This window comes from Panthera leo, chromosome C1 (genome assembly GCF_018350215.1).
Source record: "Panthera leo isolate Ple1 chromosome C1, P.leo_Ple1_pat1.1, whole genome shotgun sequence".
Lineage (NCBI taxonomy): Eukaryota > Metazoa > Chordata > Mammalia > Carnivora > Felidae > Panthera > Panthera leo.
Window position 1 is genome coordinate 120,955,786 of NC_056686.1, and position 17,953 is coordinate 120,973,738.

General features: G+C 36.8%; 1 protein-coding gene and 1 long non-coding RNA gene across 2 annotated transcripts in view; both read right to left on the reverse strand.

The window, feature by feature from the left end:
* Positions 1 to 7,600, reverse strand: part of LOC122225814 — a 34,782-nt gene extending 27,182 nt beyond the window's left edge. The window contains exon 1 of the long non-coding RNA XR_006205371.1: positions 7,568 to 7,600. This is a non-coding gene — a long non-coding RNA (uncharacterized LOC122225814). The remainder of the gene's footprint in view (positions 1 to 7,567) is intronic.
* Positions 7,601 to 16,328: 8,728 nt separating this feature from the next.
* Positions 16,329 to 17,953, reverse strand: part of DPP10 (dipeptidyl peptidase like 10) — a 640,702-nt gene continuing 639,077 nt past the window's right edge. Inside the window, exon 26 of the mRNA XM_042948503.1 lies at positions 16,329 to 17,227. Coding sequence (XP_042804437.1) covers positions 17,093 to 17,227 — 135 coding nt within the window. The 3' untranslated portion in view covers positions 16,329 to 17,092. The remainder of the gene's footprint in view (positions 17,228 to 17,953) is intronic.

Consider the following 17,953-nt stretch of genomic DNA (forward strand, 5'->3'; position numbering starts at 1 on the left):
GCCTCCAGTGAATGGGGAAATCGACTGCTGGGAGGTAAAGTCAAATGGTGCTAGAGTAATTGGGGATCTCTGAACCCTTAAAATGATCCACTAAAATTTCCTTTCAGGACAAAGCCCCCAAAATATGAGAAACTGTTGGGGTCTACTTGCAATTGATGCATGATTTTGTATCATCATTAACTGGCCATTGTGGAAATACTGATCCACTAAATTAGGCAATTCTTGCAGATATTTAATATGATATGAAAAATCACATTCTTAATAATCTCACCCTAAAATTCATAAATGTTGAAAAGCTGTCAAGATCACGGTGTAAGATAACTACGTTTTCCTAATTTTTTTAAAAAACATTTTAATGTTTACTTATATTTGAGAGAGAAAGAGAGAGATAGAGCGTGAGCAGCGGAGGGACAGAGAGAGAGAGGGAGACACAGAATCCAAAGCAGGCTCCAAGGCTCTGAGCTGTCAGCACAGAGCCCGACACAGAGCTCAAACTCACAAACTGAGATCATGACCTGAGCTGAAGTCAGATGCTCCATCCACTGAGCCACCCAGGTGCCCCTTCCTAAATTTTAATGTTCATTTGAAAGTACAGATTTTTTACAAATAACAAATAAAATCAGCTTTTTCTCAAAACTATAGCCTGAATTTGTTAATTTTCAAAAATATTTCTTTCAAAACTCCAAGTCTGAATAAACATAATTTATCAGTCGGTAATTTTTTGTTTCATGTAAAAATAGTGTTTCACTAGAAAAATAACTAGCTCAGCTTTCAAATCACACAATGGCACACAAAAAAATATCTTTCCTCAAGACAACCATCATAGTTTGGTATGCAGGAAAAGTGCTTTATGCATATTGCTTATTTAATCACACCAAATATTAAAAAGACATGTCCTTGTTGGTTGACATTTAATAAGGTTAATATTTTTTCATTGCTTCATCAGAAACATTTTTAAGTGACACTGGTTTGGTTGTTTTGTTTTGTTTTCCTGTAAGTATATGACAATGAAGAGTGCAGTGCCTACTAGTTCTATTTAGTGTCACTGCTTTGATTGTTTGCTAAATGCTAGCACTTATAATGCCCAACCCCACTGATTTTGCATCAGCAGTAAAATGTTAATGTGGTTATTCTTGGATGAATTATAATATATATGTAATCAGCACTACTTCTGTTTGTTGCCAAGCATTTACATGGAAATATTCTCAAACTAGTTAGTGCTGATACTAGAAGAATATAAGAAAATTATAACAAAGTAGATTAAAGCTACTATAAAATATTTTAAAGTAAATGTCAAGAAATTAAGAGAATACTATAAGAATCAAAATAATAGCATATATTAGAATTAAACTTATAATGAGGTAGTTGGAGAAAAAGAGTAATTTGAAAGAGTATATTGGAAGAATTTAGGTAAGTTTAAAAAATTAAAACTAATTTCAGAAACGAAACTTTAATTATAAAAGTAGAAAACTGTTTAGACATCCAGGCTCCAGATAACCTAGCAACTTTTATAAAGCAGATATTACAGGGTGTAAGAAAAAATAGATATAGAATACAGACTGATAGTAGGAGACTCTAACACATCTCTCTCAACTGAAGACAGATGAAGTGGACAAAATATTAATGATAATATAAAAAACTTAACAGCTGTAGGGTAGCAGAATATATATTTACCCAAAAATATGTCACTTTGATGTAAGGATTATTTTGAGCTGAAAGCAGGAGACAAGAAACAGATACACGAAAAGCTCTCTGTTCTCTCCCTATTTGCCAAAAACAGGACTATATTTTTTAAAGGTGCCCCTGCCCCCACTGCCCACCTCTCTACCAAGAAGGACAAATGTTAATCACTGGCTACAAATTAAGACTTTTTAAGGGCCAGTAATATATACGTATAATATATTATCCAGTGAACTCCAGTTCTAGAAATTAAACTTTCTTTTCAAAATGCATAATGAACACTCATTAGAAAAATATTACCAAATGACCATATCTCAGGCTACAAGGAATATCCCATATTTCAAAACATGTAATTTAAATAGTGTTCTATCACTACTGTGTAATAACACCAGATGTGATTTTAAAACAAGTCTTTTCCACTGTAATAATAATAATAATAATAATAATAATAAAACCATACATATTCTATTTGACAATTCATTTGTCATCCAAGAATAAATTAAAAATTTGAAATTTACTGATAATAATAATAAGACATGATACAGAAGCAATGAGATAGACAAAAGTACTTAGTAAAGGAAAAATCTCAGCATTAAAACCAAACAAAAATGAATAAAACATTAAACCCAAAAGTTGAAGAAGAATAAAGTCCACAGAAATAAAGTACAAAGAATAAGGTAATAAGATAAAAGGATACATTAATAAGTTAGAAAACAGGAAAACAACAGAACGAACAAACTGAAATATTACTTTTTGCAGGGACAGGCAAACTAAAATCTCATAGATAATTTAATTTCAAAAACAAACAAGAAAAGACAAACACACAAAATCAGAAAAGATACTTTGTGCTGTTCAAAATTATGGAAAGAAAAACAAAATGACAACAAAAAATAAGCTACTCTGAACAAATATATTCAAATAAATGTTAACTCCTACATGAAAGAATTTTAAAAATCATTGGTAATAAAGATTTGAGTCAAATTGGAGACAGTAAGACTAGAGACCAAGATGACTATAAATAAAGACACCCCCCCCCCCACACACATGCACATACACACTCATACAAATAAAAAGCAAATGTGATCTATGGCTGAGATGTTCTTAAGAAATTAAAACAACAACAACAAAAAAAAAACCTTTTAAGGTTGTCAATTGTCATTGTCAATGCTACTTAAATCATTCCAGAACATGGAAACACTAAGTAAAAATGTCCACAATTCCTTGAAACAAGCATAACATTGATCAAAAACCAGGGGGAAAAAGTCACAGCCATGAAAGAAAACTTTATACCAAACTCCCTTTTAAATACCAATACAAAAAGCTTAAATAAAATATTAGTAAAGAGAATTTAATATTCTATTTAAAACTTATATAGCATTATACCACTGTTGCAAGGGCACTCAATATTAGGAAATCTATTCACAATTCATATTAAAATATCTTAGAAGAAAAAAAATGATCCTCTCAATAGGTACCATCACGATATATGACAAAATTCAATACCCACATAAGCTAAATAACTCAATAAAATATCTCAACCCAATAGTTACCCTCTCTCTTAATAAGGAAACAGCTGTTAGCTTTACTAACAGCTCAGAGCCTGGAGCCTGCTTCTGATTCTGTGTCTCTCTCTTTCTCTGCCCCTCCCCCTTGGAAGTTCTGTCTCTCTCTTTCCTTCACAAAGAAACAAACGTTAATAATAATAATGATAATAATAATAAATAAAAAGGGATGTCCCATATTTTCAGCAAATGCAAACAGGCTAGTGAAAGCAATAAGAGGCATAAAAACAGAAAAAGAAATAAAAGTGCCTCTATTTGCATATGATAATATATATCTGATAACCTCCTAAAGGAATCAAGATAAACTTATCTAAAAGTTAAGTGAATTCTGTAAAGTAGCTGGTTCAGAAAACAACATAGAAAAATCAATAGCCTTCATGGATACAAAAAAAAACAAATTCTAAGAGAAGAAATTATATCGTATAACAAACACACGAACAGAAAAATAGATGAAAATATCTAGGTTAATATGAGATGTGTAAATTCATATGAGCGAAACTACAAAATACTTCTGAATGAAACATAAATCCAAACATGCTGTGTTCTTTCTTAGGGAGGATCAACATTATAAAGATATTCTCCTGAAGTTAATTTATAAATTTAATACGATGCCTCCAAATAGTGGGTATTACCACTATTACATGATTGCAATATGCACCAGTAATGAAGCATAAGGAATACATCCTGATAATCCTACAGAGTGATCGCCAGGATTTATTGTTGAGTGAAAAATTTAAGTGGAGAAATGTGTCTTAATATGTTACTGTTTATTTAAGAAGATAGAGATTAGTATCAATCTATGCATATTTTTTAAATCATAGTGCTAAAATGAATACATAATCCATATTTTCAGTGGTATGTATGGGGAGAGAATGAGTAGAGTGAAGAAGAGTAAGACCTAGTTTTTATTTCTTTTTATATATATTTAATTTTTAATAATGCAAGTATGTTATATTATTATACAATGAAGTTCAGTGTAATAAGCAGAGATTAAATATTTAAAGAAAAATAAAACCAATAATTCTAACTTTATATTGAGTACAAAGAACAAGTGTATAAAGGAATTTTGGGGGAGCACCTAAGTGGCTCAGTCAGTTAAGCGTCCAACTTCAGCTTAGGTCATGATCTCAAGGTTCCTCAGTTTCCTGAGTTCGAGCCCTGCATCAGGCTCTGTGCTGACAGCTCGGAGCCTGGAGCCTAGAGCTGGTGCCTGCTTCTGATTCTGTATCTCCCTCTCTCTCTGCCTCTCCCCTGCTTGCACTCTCAGTCTCTGCCTCTCTCTCTCTCTCTCTGTCTCAAGAATAAATATTAAAAGAAAAAGAAAGTTTTAAAAACAAAGGACTTTTTTTCCTTTAAATGATTTTTAAATACATTAATTCATCTCTATACTCCAAGGATTGAAAAAACTGAAAAAATAAACTAAATATGATTTACTAATCTTATTATTAGTGGCAAGGTTGGTATGTTTTCCCTGAGACTCTAATGTTGATTTATAGGTTAAAATAAATGAATTAGTTTTATTAAATGGGTACTCAGTGGATAGCATTTTTTTTTTTAATTTTCTCACTCTGTCCACTGAAAAAGCCTAGAAATAATGATTAACCTAGTAGCACTGAGCACTTCTGTTCAAATCATAATGTACAAATTCAATTTCACTGTAAAGAACCAGAGCTCCAAGTTAGGGGAAAGAAATACAAAGAAAGTGCAGAATATTTGGGCATAACACAAAGAAAAGAAGCTATCACAAACTACCTGGATTATAACAAAAGGACTCAGGAACAAACTTAAAGATCAACTCAGACAGGCATGCTGTAAAGCATCAGTTTGGATAATAACTTCAAAGAATTAAAAGCCACACTACGTGTTTAAATTTATAAGTTTCTAACAATTTTTTAAAATTAAAATAATTTCTTGGTAAATTTGGAAAATGATAGGAAATCAATTAATCATCTTGAAAATGTTTAAGTAGAAGGGAAAACTCAGGCATTTGTCCTGCTTTTCCCACACGTACTGTAGGAAAAGGTTTGGTGGCATTAAATTTTCTTTATAGAAACTTTTTTTTCTTTACAAAAATTTTTTAATTAAGAAGGAAGAGATGTAGAATTTCAAACTTTGGGATACTTAATGAACAGATGGATCAAGCAAAGTTGATATAAAATTTAGAAGAGCATAAAGAGACAATATCTTATATTAAAGACCCACATAAGGGGAGAAATTATCTGCAAATCCTATATCTGATAAGAAACCATTATCAGAATATTGAAAGACTCTTAAAAAATAACACAATTAAAAAGTGGCAACCATTTTGATTGGATATTTCTCTAAAGAAGACAGACCATTTTGATTGGATATTTCTCTAAAGAAGACAAATGACTAGTAAGTAAATGAAAAGATCCTCAATACCATTAGGCATTAGGTAAATTCCAATCAAAACTACAAGATACTTCACACGCACTAGGATGTTTAACAATAAAAAAAAAAAAAAAAAAACCTAGCATTTTCAGGATGTGGAGAAATTGGACCCTTTCACATTACTGGTAGTAATGTAAAATAGTGCAGCCATATTGGAAACCAGTTTGGAAGTTCCTCACAAACTAAACCAGTTCTCATATGACCAAGTAACTCCCCTCCTAGGTGCATATCCAGCAGAGTTGAAAACCTGTCCACACAAAAACTAGATTATTTATAGTAACGTTATTCATAATAGCCCCAAAGTGACAAAATGCCAAATGTCTACCAACTGATGAGTGGATTAAGAAAATGTGGTATATCCACTTAATGGGTTATTACTCAGCCACAAAAAAAAAAAAAAAAAAAAAAAAAAATGGAAGTATTGATACATGCTACAACATGGATTATGCTAAATGAAAGAAGCCAATCACTAAAGTCCACATATTGTATGATTCCATTTACATTAAAATTCCAGAATAGGCAGGTCTGTAGAGAAAGAAAACTGATTAGTGCTTGTCAGGGGCTAAGGAAAAGTAGACATGGGACATAAGGTTAGGATATAAGGTTTCTTTCTGGGATGGCAGAAATGTTCTGAAAATAATATTTGCATAACTTTGTGTATAGACTACAAACCATTTGATTGTACACTTTTATTTCTTTGGTTTATTTATTTGAGTAATCTCTATACCCAACATGGGAGTCGAACTCATGACCCTGAGATCAAGAGTCACAGGCTCCTCTGACTGAGCCACCCAGGAGCCCCAGGGATTATACACTTTAAAACATCATTTGTATGGTTTTATGAATTAGAGTTCATTCAAAAAGAAATTTAAGTAGAAGGTCATAGAAAGAGTCTATGTATCTGGGTCTTGGGATTCAAAAAGTCACGGTTTATTGATCATAAAGGGAAAGTGTCAGGATTAAAATCTTTCTTTTCAATAGATAAAAATGAAGCTCAGATTAAGGGACATAGTCTTCTATTGCTATTAGCTACCTATATGTTGAGTGACAGGTAAAGAAGTTCTGGTACCCTATTCCTCCAAAGATTGTGCACATTCTTAAACTATGCTTTAAAAAGAATTTAGGTTTTGGGCACCTGAGTGACTCAGTCATTTAAACAGCTGGCTTTTGATTTTGGCTCAGGTCATGATCTCACAGTTCTTGAGTTCAGGCCCTGAGTCGGTCTCTGCCCTGACATCACGGAGCCTGCTTGGGATTCTGTCTTCCTCTCTCTCTCTGCCCCTCCCCGGCTTGCTGTCTCTCTCAAAAGAAATAGAAACAAACTTAAAAATAATAATAATAATAATTTAGGTTTAGTTACTGACTTTACACCGGCTTACAGGTAGATTTAAGAAATACATTAATTTTTGTAAGTTTATTTATTTTCAGTGTGCAAGCAGGGGAAGCACAGAGAGGGAGCGACAGAGAGAGACAGAGAGAGACAGAGAGAGACAGAGAATCCCAAGCAGGCTCTGTGCTGCCAGCACTGAGCCTGACAAGGGGCGGGGGATGGGGAGGCTGGAATTTACCAAACCCTGAGCTGGTGACCTGAGCGAAAACCGAGAGCGATGCTTAACGGACTGAGCCACCCAGCCCCCCAGAAATACATTAATATTTTTTAATGTTAAAAATATGTAAACAGCATGCAACTGCGTAACACTGAAGAAGGGAATTGGGTTCCTATCAGGCAAGAAAGCTCGGGAAGCCATGCTACTCTGGAAGCCAACCTACCCCCTACGTCCCTTTCCAAATGGCACTATGTATTTTGGTTATCTGGTCCTCGTCCACCGTCGTGGACCGTTTTAAATTGTAAACGTCTCCACACCTCACTGTGGGACTCGTTCGGTAACTAATAACAACAAACAGGGACTCACTCTGATCGCAGGCGCGGCTGCTCCAAGGCCTACGGGAACCTTCTGCAGCGCATGCGCCCTGGTACTTAACAGGTTCCGAGAATTTCCAAAGGACGCAGGTCAGCCTGGCCTTTGCAAGTTTGAGCGAGATCCGCCGGACTGTGGCGTCCTCTGGTGTCTCTGTTGCTGGAGCGAGTCCCAATGAGTTCCCATCTCCGCCGCAGACACTTTAAGATTAGTAAGTGTGTCTCCTTCAAATATTCTCCAGGAGCTTTTCAAAGGTGTTTTTGCGCTGGGTCGTGGGGCAAGTCAGTCCTTGCATGGGCCCTTTAAGAGGAGGTTCTCCTTTCCCTACAGCCTGTGGTTTTCCTATAGAGAATCCCCCTTTGTCTTCAGAACCAGGAGTTTGGGTGCTCATGTCTCCTGTGTAGGATCTAGGGATTGGGGTGCCTGATGTAAAGCACACAGCCCTTGCTTTCCAGGGAAAAGTCTTGTATTTTGGAGTTGCCTTCTGATTGTGGATTGCTACACCTGAAGTGTTTTGTCTGTTTGTTAGAGGGTCTCTCTGGTGAGACCCTACCTCTTCTACCTGCTTTGGATGCTGCCCTTTTTATCCTTTGTTGTGGAGGCTTTGTTTGGACCAGTTGTCAAGTCTTTTCCCGAGAAAATTACTGCATATGTAGTTGTAAATTTGTTTTGTCTGTGGGAAGAGGTGAGTGCCAGATCTTCCTACACCACCGTCTTCAGCCCTGTTCTCCCAGAAATCGCGGGGTCTATGCTGGAAAGGATTGGGATTACGTCTCTTGGGGTGGGGTCTATTGTGCTCCGTGTAAGGGGGAAATCAAAGGAGTACATGAAATGTCTCCTATTCAGAATTGTGGACTGTGCCAGTGATAGCTAGCACTCCCTAAATTCTACATTTGCCTCCCTGAATTTTCTAATCTCTTTGATATTAGGTTGGACCCTGAGAGCTATCCTGAAAAACGGACTACAGGCAGGTGTGATGGGTATCACTTCTGAGAGATGGCAATTGAAAGCTGCTATTGGGTGTCTCCTTCAACCTTGATGTTACAGCTTGGAGACAGGTGTTTCCAATAACAGGTGAGAGTAAAACCATATATATGACACCTGCCCATTTTTGACCTCATGTGAGTGAGAAAGCTTTAGTTCTTTAATGTTTTTTCTTTGATTGCACTAACCTGTGAGTCTTACTTGAGTAATCCATAGGCTTTCAGTAACTCAACTTTATTAAGCTTACAGTTTCCTTATATAATAATTAGGATAGTAATTGTACTTAATTCCCGCAGCTGCTTTAAAGGTGAAATAAATCTGTTAATGAACTTATCCTGGTGTTACCTAAACTTAAGTTCAGCTGCCTATTGCTAGAAAAGCCATTACTCATGAGGGAGTCTTGATTGGAAAGGAATATGAGCTTTATTCAGGAGGCCAAGGCGGGCTACCTGGGGAAATGGGGGACTCTTCTCCAAAGGTCAACTTCAAGGTTTCTGTCTGGCCCAGGGATTTTTAAAGGGATTTAGGGCAGTTAATCAGTAAGGTCATAATATTTCTTGATTACGTGCAGACTCGATGGTGCCAGCTACAGATGTTAGTGCTCGGAGGTTGTGCAAGGGGGTCAGGTCCCTTAGTGCCCTGGGGGTTGTTCAAGGGGGTCTGGTCCCTTAGTGCCCAGGCATTGTGTAAAGGGTCTGGTTTTTGTTTTGTGATGTGCACAAGTTCTCTGTTCGTTCTAGGAAAGAATGCATAATGTATAGATATACATAGGTGAATCACATGGGCTGAGGTTGGGCTAAGGTTATTTGCTAAAGTGTAAAGACAAGTGGGTTGCCCAGAGGAGCCAAGGTGGCTTCCCTGGGTCCTGGCCCAGACTAAGCAATGAGTTAATGTTAGCTGTTATTACCTTTTATTTCCTGAGCAAATTATAAACAGACTAGGGTATAGTATAAATCACACACATTAAAAAGTATACATGAATGAGGCATTATGCTCAATGACGTAGAGTAATGAGAGGGAATTTAGGTTTTGAGAAGAATTCAAAATAACTGGGAGATAGAATTTGACGAAGTAAATGAGGATAAACTAAATTAAATTTCAAAATATTGTACAGATACAGAGTCCAGATGAAGTTAAAACATATAGATTTCATATACCAAACTTTTTAACTTCTTTTACTAATACCTATCAATTTGGGAACAAATGGAAAGCAGGCAAATTATATGGTTTTCTGGGCTTGAGGAAAGAGGAAAGCATACCAAAAGAAGGCTGGTAAAATACAATGTGTATGACTTGTATTGCGTCTAAGCTAGAGAAAGACTGAACTGAGATCCTAAGGCAGATAGTGAGCTGGGGGCAGCAGTTTGTTTTATTTATCATTTTTAATCCTGTGGAAATACTTATGTTTTTATAGGCTATGTATTCTTCAGTTAAAACAAATCTAACACACCACAAAATAAGAAAATTAAACTTAACCCAAAATTTTGTAATCACGATCCCTCTTTCAGGGGTTATTTGAATTGAGAAAGAATTGTTAGGAAATGGCAGGACTTCACTCCAAATTTCTCTAAATTGATGTGGGATAGGTAGCTGCGTACAGACCCACTGCTAGCCAGTGCGACAGTGGACTGTGGAGTCCTTTTGACTTGGGAAAAACAAGTAAATTCATTATGAGATAGTTATTCAAAGGGAACAGGTCCAAGGGACTAGCATATGCCATAAGGGAGCATTATAAATGACTCAGTGAAAATCAAACCATGATTGAATATGCTGATACTTTTTAGTAAATGATGACTCCTTTAGCTATAACATTTGAATAAAAATAGCCATTTATACATTTGACATGTTAGTTAAATTAAGTGTTCAAAAAGTGGGGGTGGGGATCCTAATGCTATATCAAATAGCACAGTACCTGCCGCATAGTAGGCACAAAACGTCTTTTCCTTATTACATGATTTGAAGTCAACCTTGAAGTTGAAATTTTCCATTTATCCTGGGCAAGAGAATTTACAACTTGTTCTCCCCAGAGGCTCAGAATCCAATTACATCATACAGATCATTAAAAGTCACACATGGTGTCCTAAAGGGATAGAGAGTTGGAGTGTAATGACAATTACTCCCATTAAAAGAGCTTGTGAATGGGGAGGCTGTGTTACCTGTGTTTCTTTTGCTTTTCCCATTGGAATATGCCTTATGTAATCCATCAATCAGGAGAATTAATGGTGTGACTAGCAATTCAGACCATACGGAGATAATCAAGGCATCATAAATCCTGTTAGAGCAAATAAAGCCTGCAAAATGGGACTGCTAGCACAGCAATCAAATTTCAAAACTGCCTGCCTGCACTAGAAACCATGTTGATAATGAAGAGCAAAGGTGAAAAGAGAAAATGTCAGCTAGGGAAGGAGCATACCAACTCTTCAGAAGAGAGGGTGGGGCAGATTTGGGGGGATTTCTGGGAGGAAAAGTGAGATCCCTACAAACGAAGGGTGTGTGTAAACCCCAGGTCCTCACTGTTCAATGTCTTGATCTCTCTGTAGTGAAAATATCAGCAAGTAGGCTCTTACCACCTTGGGTAGGATCTACCTATTTCTTCTGTGTCCTACACTGAGCACCTGCCTTACAGCCATTGTCCTTGTTCTTACATTCTTATTTGCACCCCACTAAGGGGAAGGCAATTTCAGATATGTAACTTCCTAGCCTGCCACACCTGAATACCTACGTACAATAGGGGCTTGCAGCCAAAGCCTGGACAGAAGGTTTTGAAAGGAATTCTGTTGGAGACTTCTGGAGAAAGTCATCTTTCCTGATAAAAACCATAGTCACTCTTTATCTATCTAGCCTGGGATACTGTTGTGAAAGGACACACCAGCTGGGGCAGTTGTGGTTATGTAGAAGCTAATGAAGGAGCCAGATAACAAAGGGAAGCTAGAGAAGTGGCAAAGTGGGAAGAGCCTGGGATTTGATTTCCACACTGATCTGTTCAACTGTCCCCCAGAAGCACCCAATTTTAGCTCTTGTGATGTGAGTATATAAAGGTTCTTGTTCTTTAAGCCAGTGTCTCTCAAACTTTTACTCTGCATATAAATCACTTGAGATTTGTTACCACCAAATCTTTCTGATTTGGAGGGCCAGGATGGTGCCTGAGAGTCTGCATTTCTAAGGAACTCTCAGCTAGTACCCAAACTGCCCACATATTGGGTCACGGGTATTTAAGCCACTTTTAAGTTTGCATCGTTACTTGAAATCAGATGCATACTAAGTGGCGACCCTGAATAGTGAGGGACTTGAAAGTTTAACCCAACCTGAAGATATGCAGGATGGACCTTAAGAATTCACCAGCTAAAAAATTCATAGATAGGGTTATCACATGTGAAGGCTTTGAGGTCACCATGGTCTGTGTTCCAAACCTGGTTTATTAACAGTTTAATAACTGTGTGACCCTGTGGAAAATTGTTTAACTTCTCTGAATGTTGATTTCCTCTAAGAACAGCACTTGTCTCACATGGTTGGTTTGGGCATTCATTGAGATGATGTGACAGAGCGCCTAGATGTTGAACATACATGAATTCCTCTTCTATTGACTCTTTTGGACTTCTGTATTATTAAGCTTCACTTATGCCAAAGATTGCTTAGTTAAAATGGTGCCAAGTCTGATAGAGGACATTGCGAGAATCAGCCCAGAGACTTTTCTCTTAACCAAGCTGCTGTATCACAAGCCTACAACGCTTGTATCAGACTATCTTAAACTTAATTGGAAGTCTAAAAGAAAAATAATCAAAATTGTACTTTGATAGGACTTTTTTTTAATCTGTCTGCCTTGTCTTTGATGAGAAAGGAAATTTTTTAATTTACAGACTCTTCCTCCCAAAATTGCTGGGAATTTGCCCAATGGAATGACTGTTGCTAGCAGATCTGATCAGTGGTAAAAACAGAAACATTTCTTCTAGTGATAGACAAATGGGAGGTAATGCAGTTTTCCTAAGTCATATTATAAAGAGGATTGCGGATGTCAGGTATGACTCTAAATGTTGCAGTGTGCTTTCTGGGTTTTAATATTTGAAGATTAGGTAGGGTTTTCATGTTTACAAGCCTGGGTGCTTTGATCAACATAATGTTTTTAATGCCTCTTGGAATGATTTTGGAATGTTCTTGGCATAATGTCCAAGCAAGGGATTTTACTAATGACATCTTAGATATATGGTCATTGTCTTCTGGGCAAGGGTTTCCATGGATGCGAATAATTCTTGCATATTTCCAATCAAAAACAAAATATACTTTAATATTACATACATCCTCTTGACGTCAGTGAATCCACGTAGCTTCAAATATGGCTAGAGTGGTGCATTAGCCTATCATTACCTTTCAGTATTATTGTATCAAATCATTCTTTAAAATATCTGAAACTATATGTTTAAATACTCAGAATCCTTTCTGAGATGAAACCCCTCCTACTTGAAGAGTACTATAGTGCAGAAAGGCTTCTCAAATGGCTGGAACTAGGTTTTCAGCTATTCACTCATTAGTTATATTAGTGTGGGCACCTTACATACTCCTCTGAGAGTCCCATTTCCTTATCTGTAAAATGGGAATCATTTTACATACTTGAGGGCACACTGAGAAGTTTAATTTGATAATGAATGTAGAACACTTAGTTGATACTTGGTATTAGTAAGCATCCAGGAAATTTTAGGTAGAAACAGCTTGTTCCAGGGGTGCCTGGGTGGCTCAGTCATTTGAGCATCTAACTTCAGCTCCAGTCATGATCTCACAGTTTATGAGGTTGGGTCCCATGTCAGGCTTGCTGCTGTCAGTGCAGAGTTGGCTATGGATCCTGTCTCCCTCTCTCTCTGTCCCTGCCCCACTTTCTCTCTCTCCCCCAAAAATGAACATTAAAAAAACAGCTATTCAAACCTGAAAAGGAACCACCTCTTTATTCTCATTTTATTTGCTCATCCTGTAGTATTCACATTGCTATACTCTTGTGGGCCAAAAGGTTTCCCCCCAGAGTACAGCCTGATGCATGTGTATTTTATTTTGAGAACTGGTTCTAGGAGATACAAGTGAGGGACTGAGATGAGATGAATAGGGAAAATGGGAAATAGAAAGGTATGCAGCTGAGTCCCGTGGGGCCTTGTAAGGACCATGCAGACTATCTGAGGAAAGAAAATGGGGAACATGTAGTCAACCGCTCCTGTCTTCCATTAACCGGGTTTGAGTATGGGTATGAACATCCTGATGTATATTTGTAGTGCGTAAGTGAATGAGAATGTTGGTTCCTGTAGAGAGCTGATATTATGGCAGAGAATCCCCAGACAGAAAGGGAAAGAGAACGCAGCGGAGGGAAAGTTTTATTTATGCACTGCTGGGTGCTGTACGATGTGAAGGTGGTGAGAGCATTTGAGGAGAGACGAGGAGGTATTTCATACGTGATTCTTTATACAGGCCAGGCGCTCTCCATGATCTTTGAAATTTGAGAGCAATTCAATCCCAGATTCTTCTGTTTCAAAGCCCACCACTTGAGGACAATGGCTTAAATAATCCCCCGTATGGTAAAGACCCATGTTCACATCACCTCTTTCTAGTTGATCTACAACTGGAATGTGCATGACACTCAAAGGTGATTCCTATGCTAAGTATCCAATCAGAAAAGACACCCTCTCAGGGTGAACTAAGACCCACGTTTTGAAGAGTATCTTCCTTTAGTTCCCAGGGAAAGTCAAACAGATCTCATGGTCTCCTTAGTGTCTAGGTGTTGAATCAGAGACCTCCATGGAGGCAATTAACATAAAAAGTAACAGAAACAACACTTTTTTCTTTTAAAAATAGTTTTGAGGGGTGCCTGGGTTGCTCAGTCGGTTAGGTGTCTGACTTGGGCTCAGGTCACGATCTCACGGCTCATGAGTTCGAGCCCCGCGTCGGGCTCTGTGCTGACCGCTCCGGGCCTGGAGCCTGCTTCCGATTCTGTGTCTCCCTCTCTCTCTCTGCCCCTCCCCCGCTCATGCTCTGTCTCTATCTCTCTCAAAAATAAATAAACATTAAAAAAATTTAAAAATATAGTTTTGAAAGGTTATGTGTGTATCTATGTGGATGATTTGATACTGCTTACCTGTTTTATTATAGAATTTTTAGTTTGTCTTGAGGTTTTTACCTTTAAGGGGCAAATCACACTTAAAAAGCCTGCTGCCAGAGTTCTAGGAAGCAGATAGAATGCACAAATACACGTGAAATAGTTGGATTGTAACCAAGGGCAAATGTATCAAGGAGAACGTTCAGTCACATGATTCTTCTAATAACTGGTGTCTATGTCGGTGAGCACTCCCTTTTCTAAAGCAGCCCAGTGATTAAAACTCAAAGAATCACGGGAGATGAAAAATGTCCACCTTCCTATTAAGCAGTATGTTTTCACTGGAGGTCCATTTAGCTTTTAAGGTGAAAGTGGGTTCCAGACAAATGTCTTTCACATTAGAAACTGTATTAAATTAATTGAAAAATAGATAAACATTGATAATAGTAATAAAACAGGAGAAATGATGAACAGTAAAAGGTAAATACTTTTAAAATGTTGCTCAAATAGACATTCAATAAAACCACATCTTTCAGACAACATAATTATTTGCATCATAAAAAACTCTAGTGGTTGAAATTTAAAATATTGATTAAAAAGCTTCAGCTGGACTTCAAATCAGCCTAAAAAGAAATTTCCATCTTAATAAAATAGGCAAAACTTTCCTTTTAAACATTAAAACTTATTTTTTTTAAAAAAATGTGTTTACTATTCTTGAAAAAGACCTGAAATGGGTCTCTCAGAAAAGTGAGCCTTTCCCATTTTAAACTGAATTCAGCGGAGCAGTGAAGACACAATACCATAGCATCCAGAAGAAAAGTCGAATATCTAAAAAACAATCTCTACGTTTCCAAATACCCAGATTTTGGAGTTGATCCTTTAAACAAACAGGAGGGTTACTGAGCAGTTCTGTGACATCTTTAAGTTTCCTCCTGGTGTTCTAATGTCATGATATCCAGCCTGTCCTGAGGAATTTGAGAGAAACCACAAAAACATAGCACGCTGCCTAGAATTATCTGAACTTCTAAGCTTGATTACAGACTTTCAGACATCTGAGAAGATCCCTTAAGTCACCAAAGTGATTTTAGTCACCAAATTTAATATTCTCATGACTTAAATTTGACTTCAGACAGTCAAGTTTATTTTACACTCTCAGTTACTTACTACTGCAAGTCAATACAGCACAGGAATTAATGCATTTGTGCCTTCAACTCAAATAGCAAACACTGCTGTTTGTGAACTTTTTGGCCAATGAATAAAAAATATTTCATTTCTAATTCTCACCAGAAGGATTTAAATTAAACAGTAACAGATGAAGTGGGCAGGAACAGAATACTAATAGGAACTGGCGAATGAAATAATCCAGCTCTTTGCTTTTACAATGAAAATGAGAATTGATTCTGCATTGAGAGAGAGAAGTAAAAGGACCAAGTGTTTTAAAAAAAGCCTTCTCCACCAAAAGAGCAAAATAGCACTCAGTGGCATTGCATTGTTAACAAAATTTCTTTATCAGAAACTATAATTTAATATTTAAGTATCTAATTTACATGTGACAAGGTATCATATTCAAAAAATTAAATTGCAACTAGAAAACTAGTAACCACTAAAAACGATACCAAACACAACCCAAACATTTATAGGAAAGCAACAGCTAGAGTCTGAATTGGAAAAAATGTTTCATCATATTTGGCTCATTAAACAAAGCATCCATTACAGCCTGTAAAAGAGCATCTCTTCTAATTCATCAGAAGTTTATCCTTTGTAGCATGAATAACATGTAAAGATAGATTTATTGACTGTATATGCACACGTGTGTCTATATATTGTGAGACATACACTCGTGTGTTGTTTTAAAGATACTGTATCTACTGATAACTGGCTGAACTTTGGAAGGTGCTGAAATCCGTATTTCTATATGACCCTTGACCCATTTAATAATGTCTTTTTATAAACAGAAATTACATAAAATACTCTGTTTTTTATTAACTGAATATTTTCGTAAGCATAATAATAGACAATGAAGGAATTGCACTTGTAAAGATACAGTAAGGTGTTAGATTGCAGCTCAGCCATCAAAGATCAGGGGTGTGGTACTGATAAGTAAGTGTGCATCCTATGCAAAGATGATGGTGGCCACTGAAATTAAAATGAGAGCAACTAGTTACAGAACAAAGAGGGGGATAACAGAAGAAAACATGCACTACTCCTACTTTAATGCAAAACTAATTTCTCCCAGGAAACCAACCCTTAGACCTTCCTTACACAAAGAAACAGGTTCTGCACCCTTAGCAACACAGTAGACTTGGACATCTGGTTTCAAATTCTAGTTCATTGTCTCTGAGTGTGCTGTTCCAGTGTCACCTCCTTAAGCTGCCCTTGGAATTCTGGAGCATGTACAATATTACAGTCTCTTGGTTAGGTTCCATTGAGCCTCAATATCCCCTTCAGTTCTATATAAATAGGGTCCGTTATTCATCTTCTTCTGGTTCCTGTGGTAACACGGGTATTTCTTCCTTTAAACAATCACTGAAGAATCTGAGGATTGTGCTGTAGAGATGATACTTGCTCTTCTCAGATATGTTATGACCTTCATCTGGGTAGATCTAAGATATTGAGGGAGGAAGAGATTTAAAGTTACCAAATAGATACTGTCCCTCAGAGTTCATTCCTTTAGCCCAATGGCAAGGGAACTTTGGAAAGTAATATCTGACCAAAATCTAACCTAATTTAACTCTTGAGTTCTTTGTGCCCAGCTTTTCTTTTTGTAATTATGATCCCATGGTAATAATTGAGATAAAATACAATTTTCTATGTATTTAAATCAAAATTCATTGGTCAAAAAAAGTAGAGCTCTCTGTGTTCGTGTTGGCTAAGAACACTAACATTCCCCTCAGCTTGACTAAATTTTAAAGTTTCTTCCCAACTATAGGGCCCTGACCTTTCTTTTCTTAAGAGCATTCGCTCTAGAAAACTCGCAATTTTGTAAATTCTCTGTCCCTTTGTGTGTAAATCTTCTTCAGTAGTGCCACTTTTACAATTTAGGAAATGTCCTTCTCAAGGACCTAAAAGCCATTTCTCCTAAATGTAAATATTGAAGGGGATAAACCCTCCTCCAAGTTGTAAAACTACCTTTTGTCATAAACAAAGTTTACTTTTCCTTTTGGTAAGGTGAATTACCACACACAGATGACCTATGATTCCCTCCACCTGAGTTATTAAATACTCTCCAGCCCTCTATTTCAAAAGATTTAATTTCTCTCCCCTTTTGCAATAGTCTTAAATAAAGTCTTCCTTGTCTGTTTAATCTTGTCCGGTACAAATTTTATCTT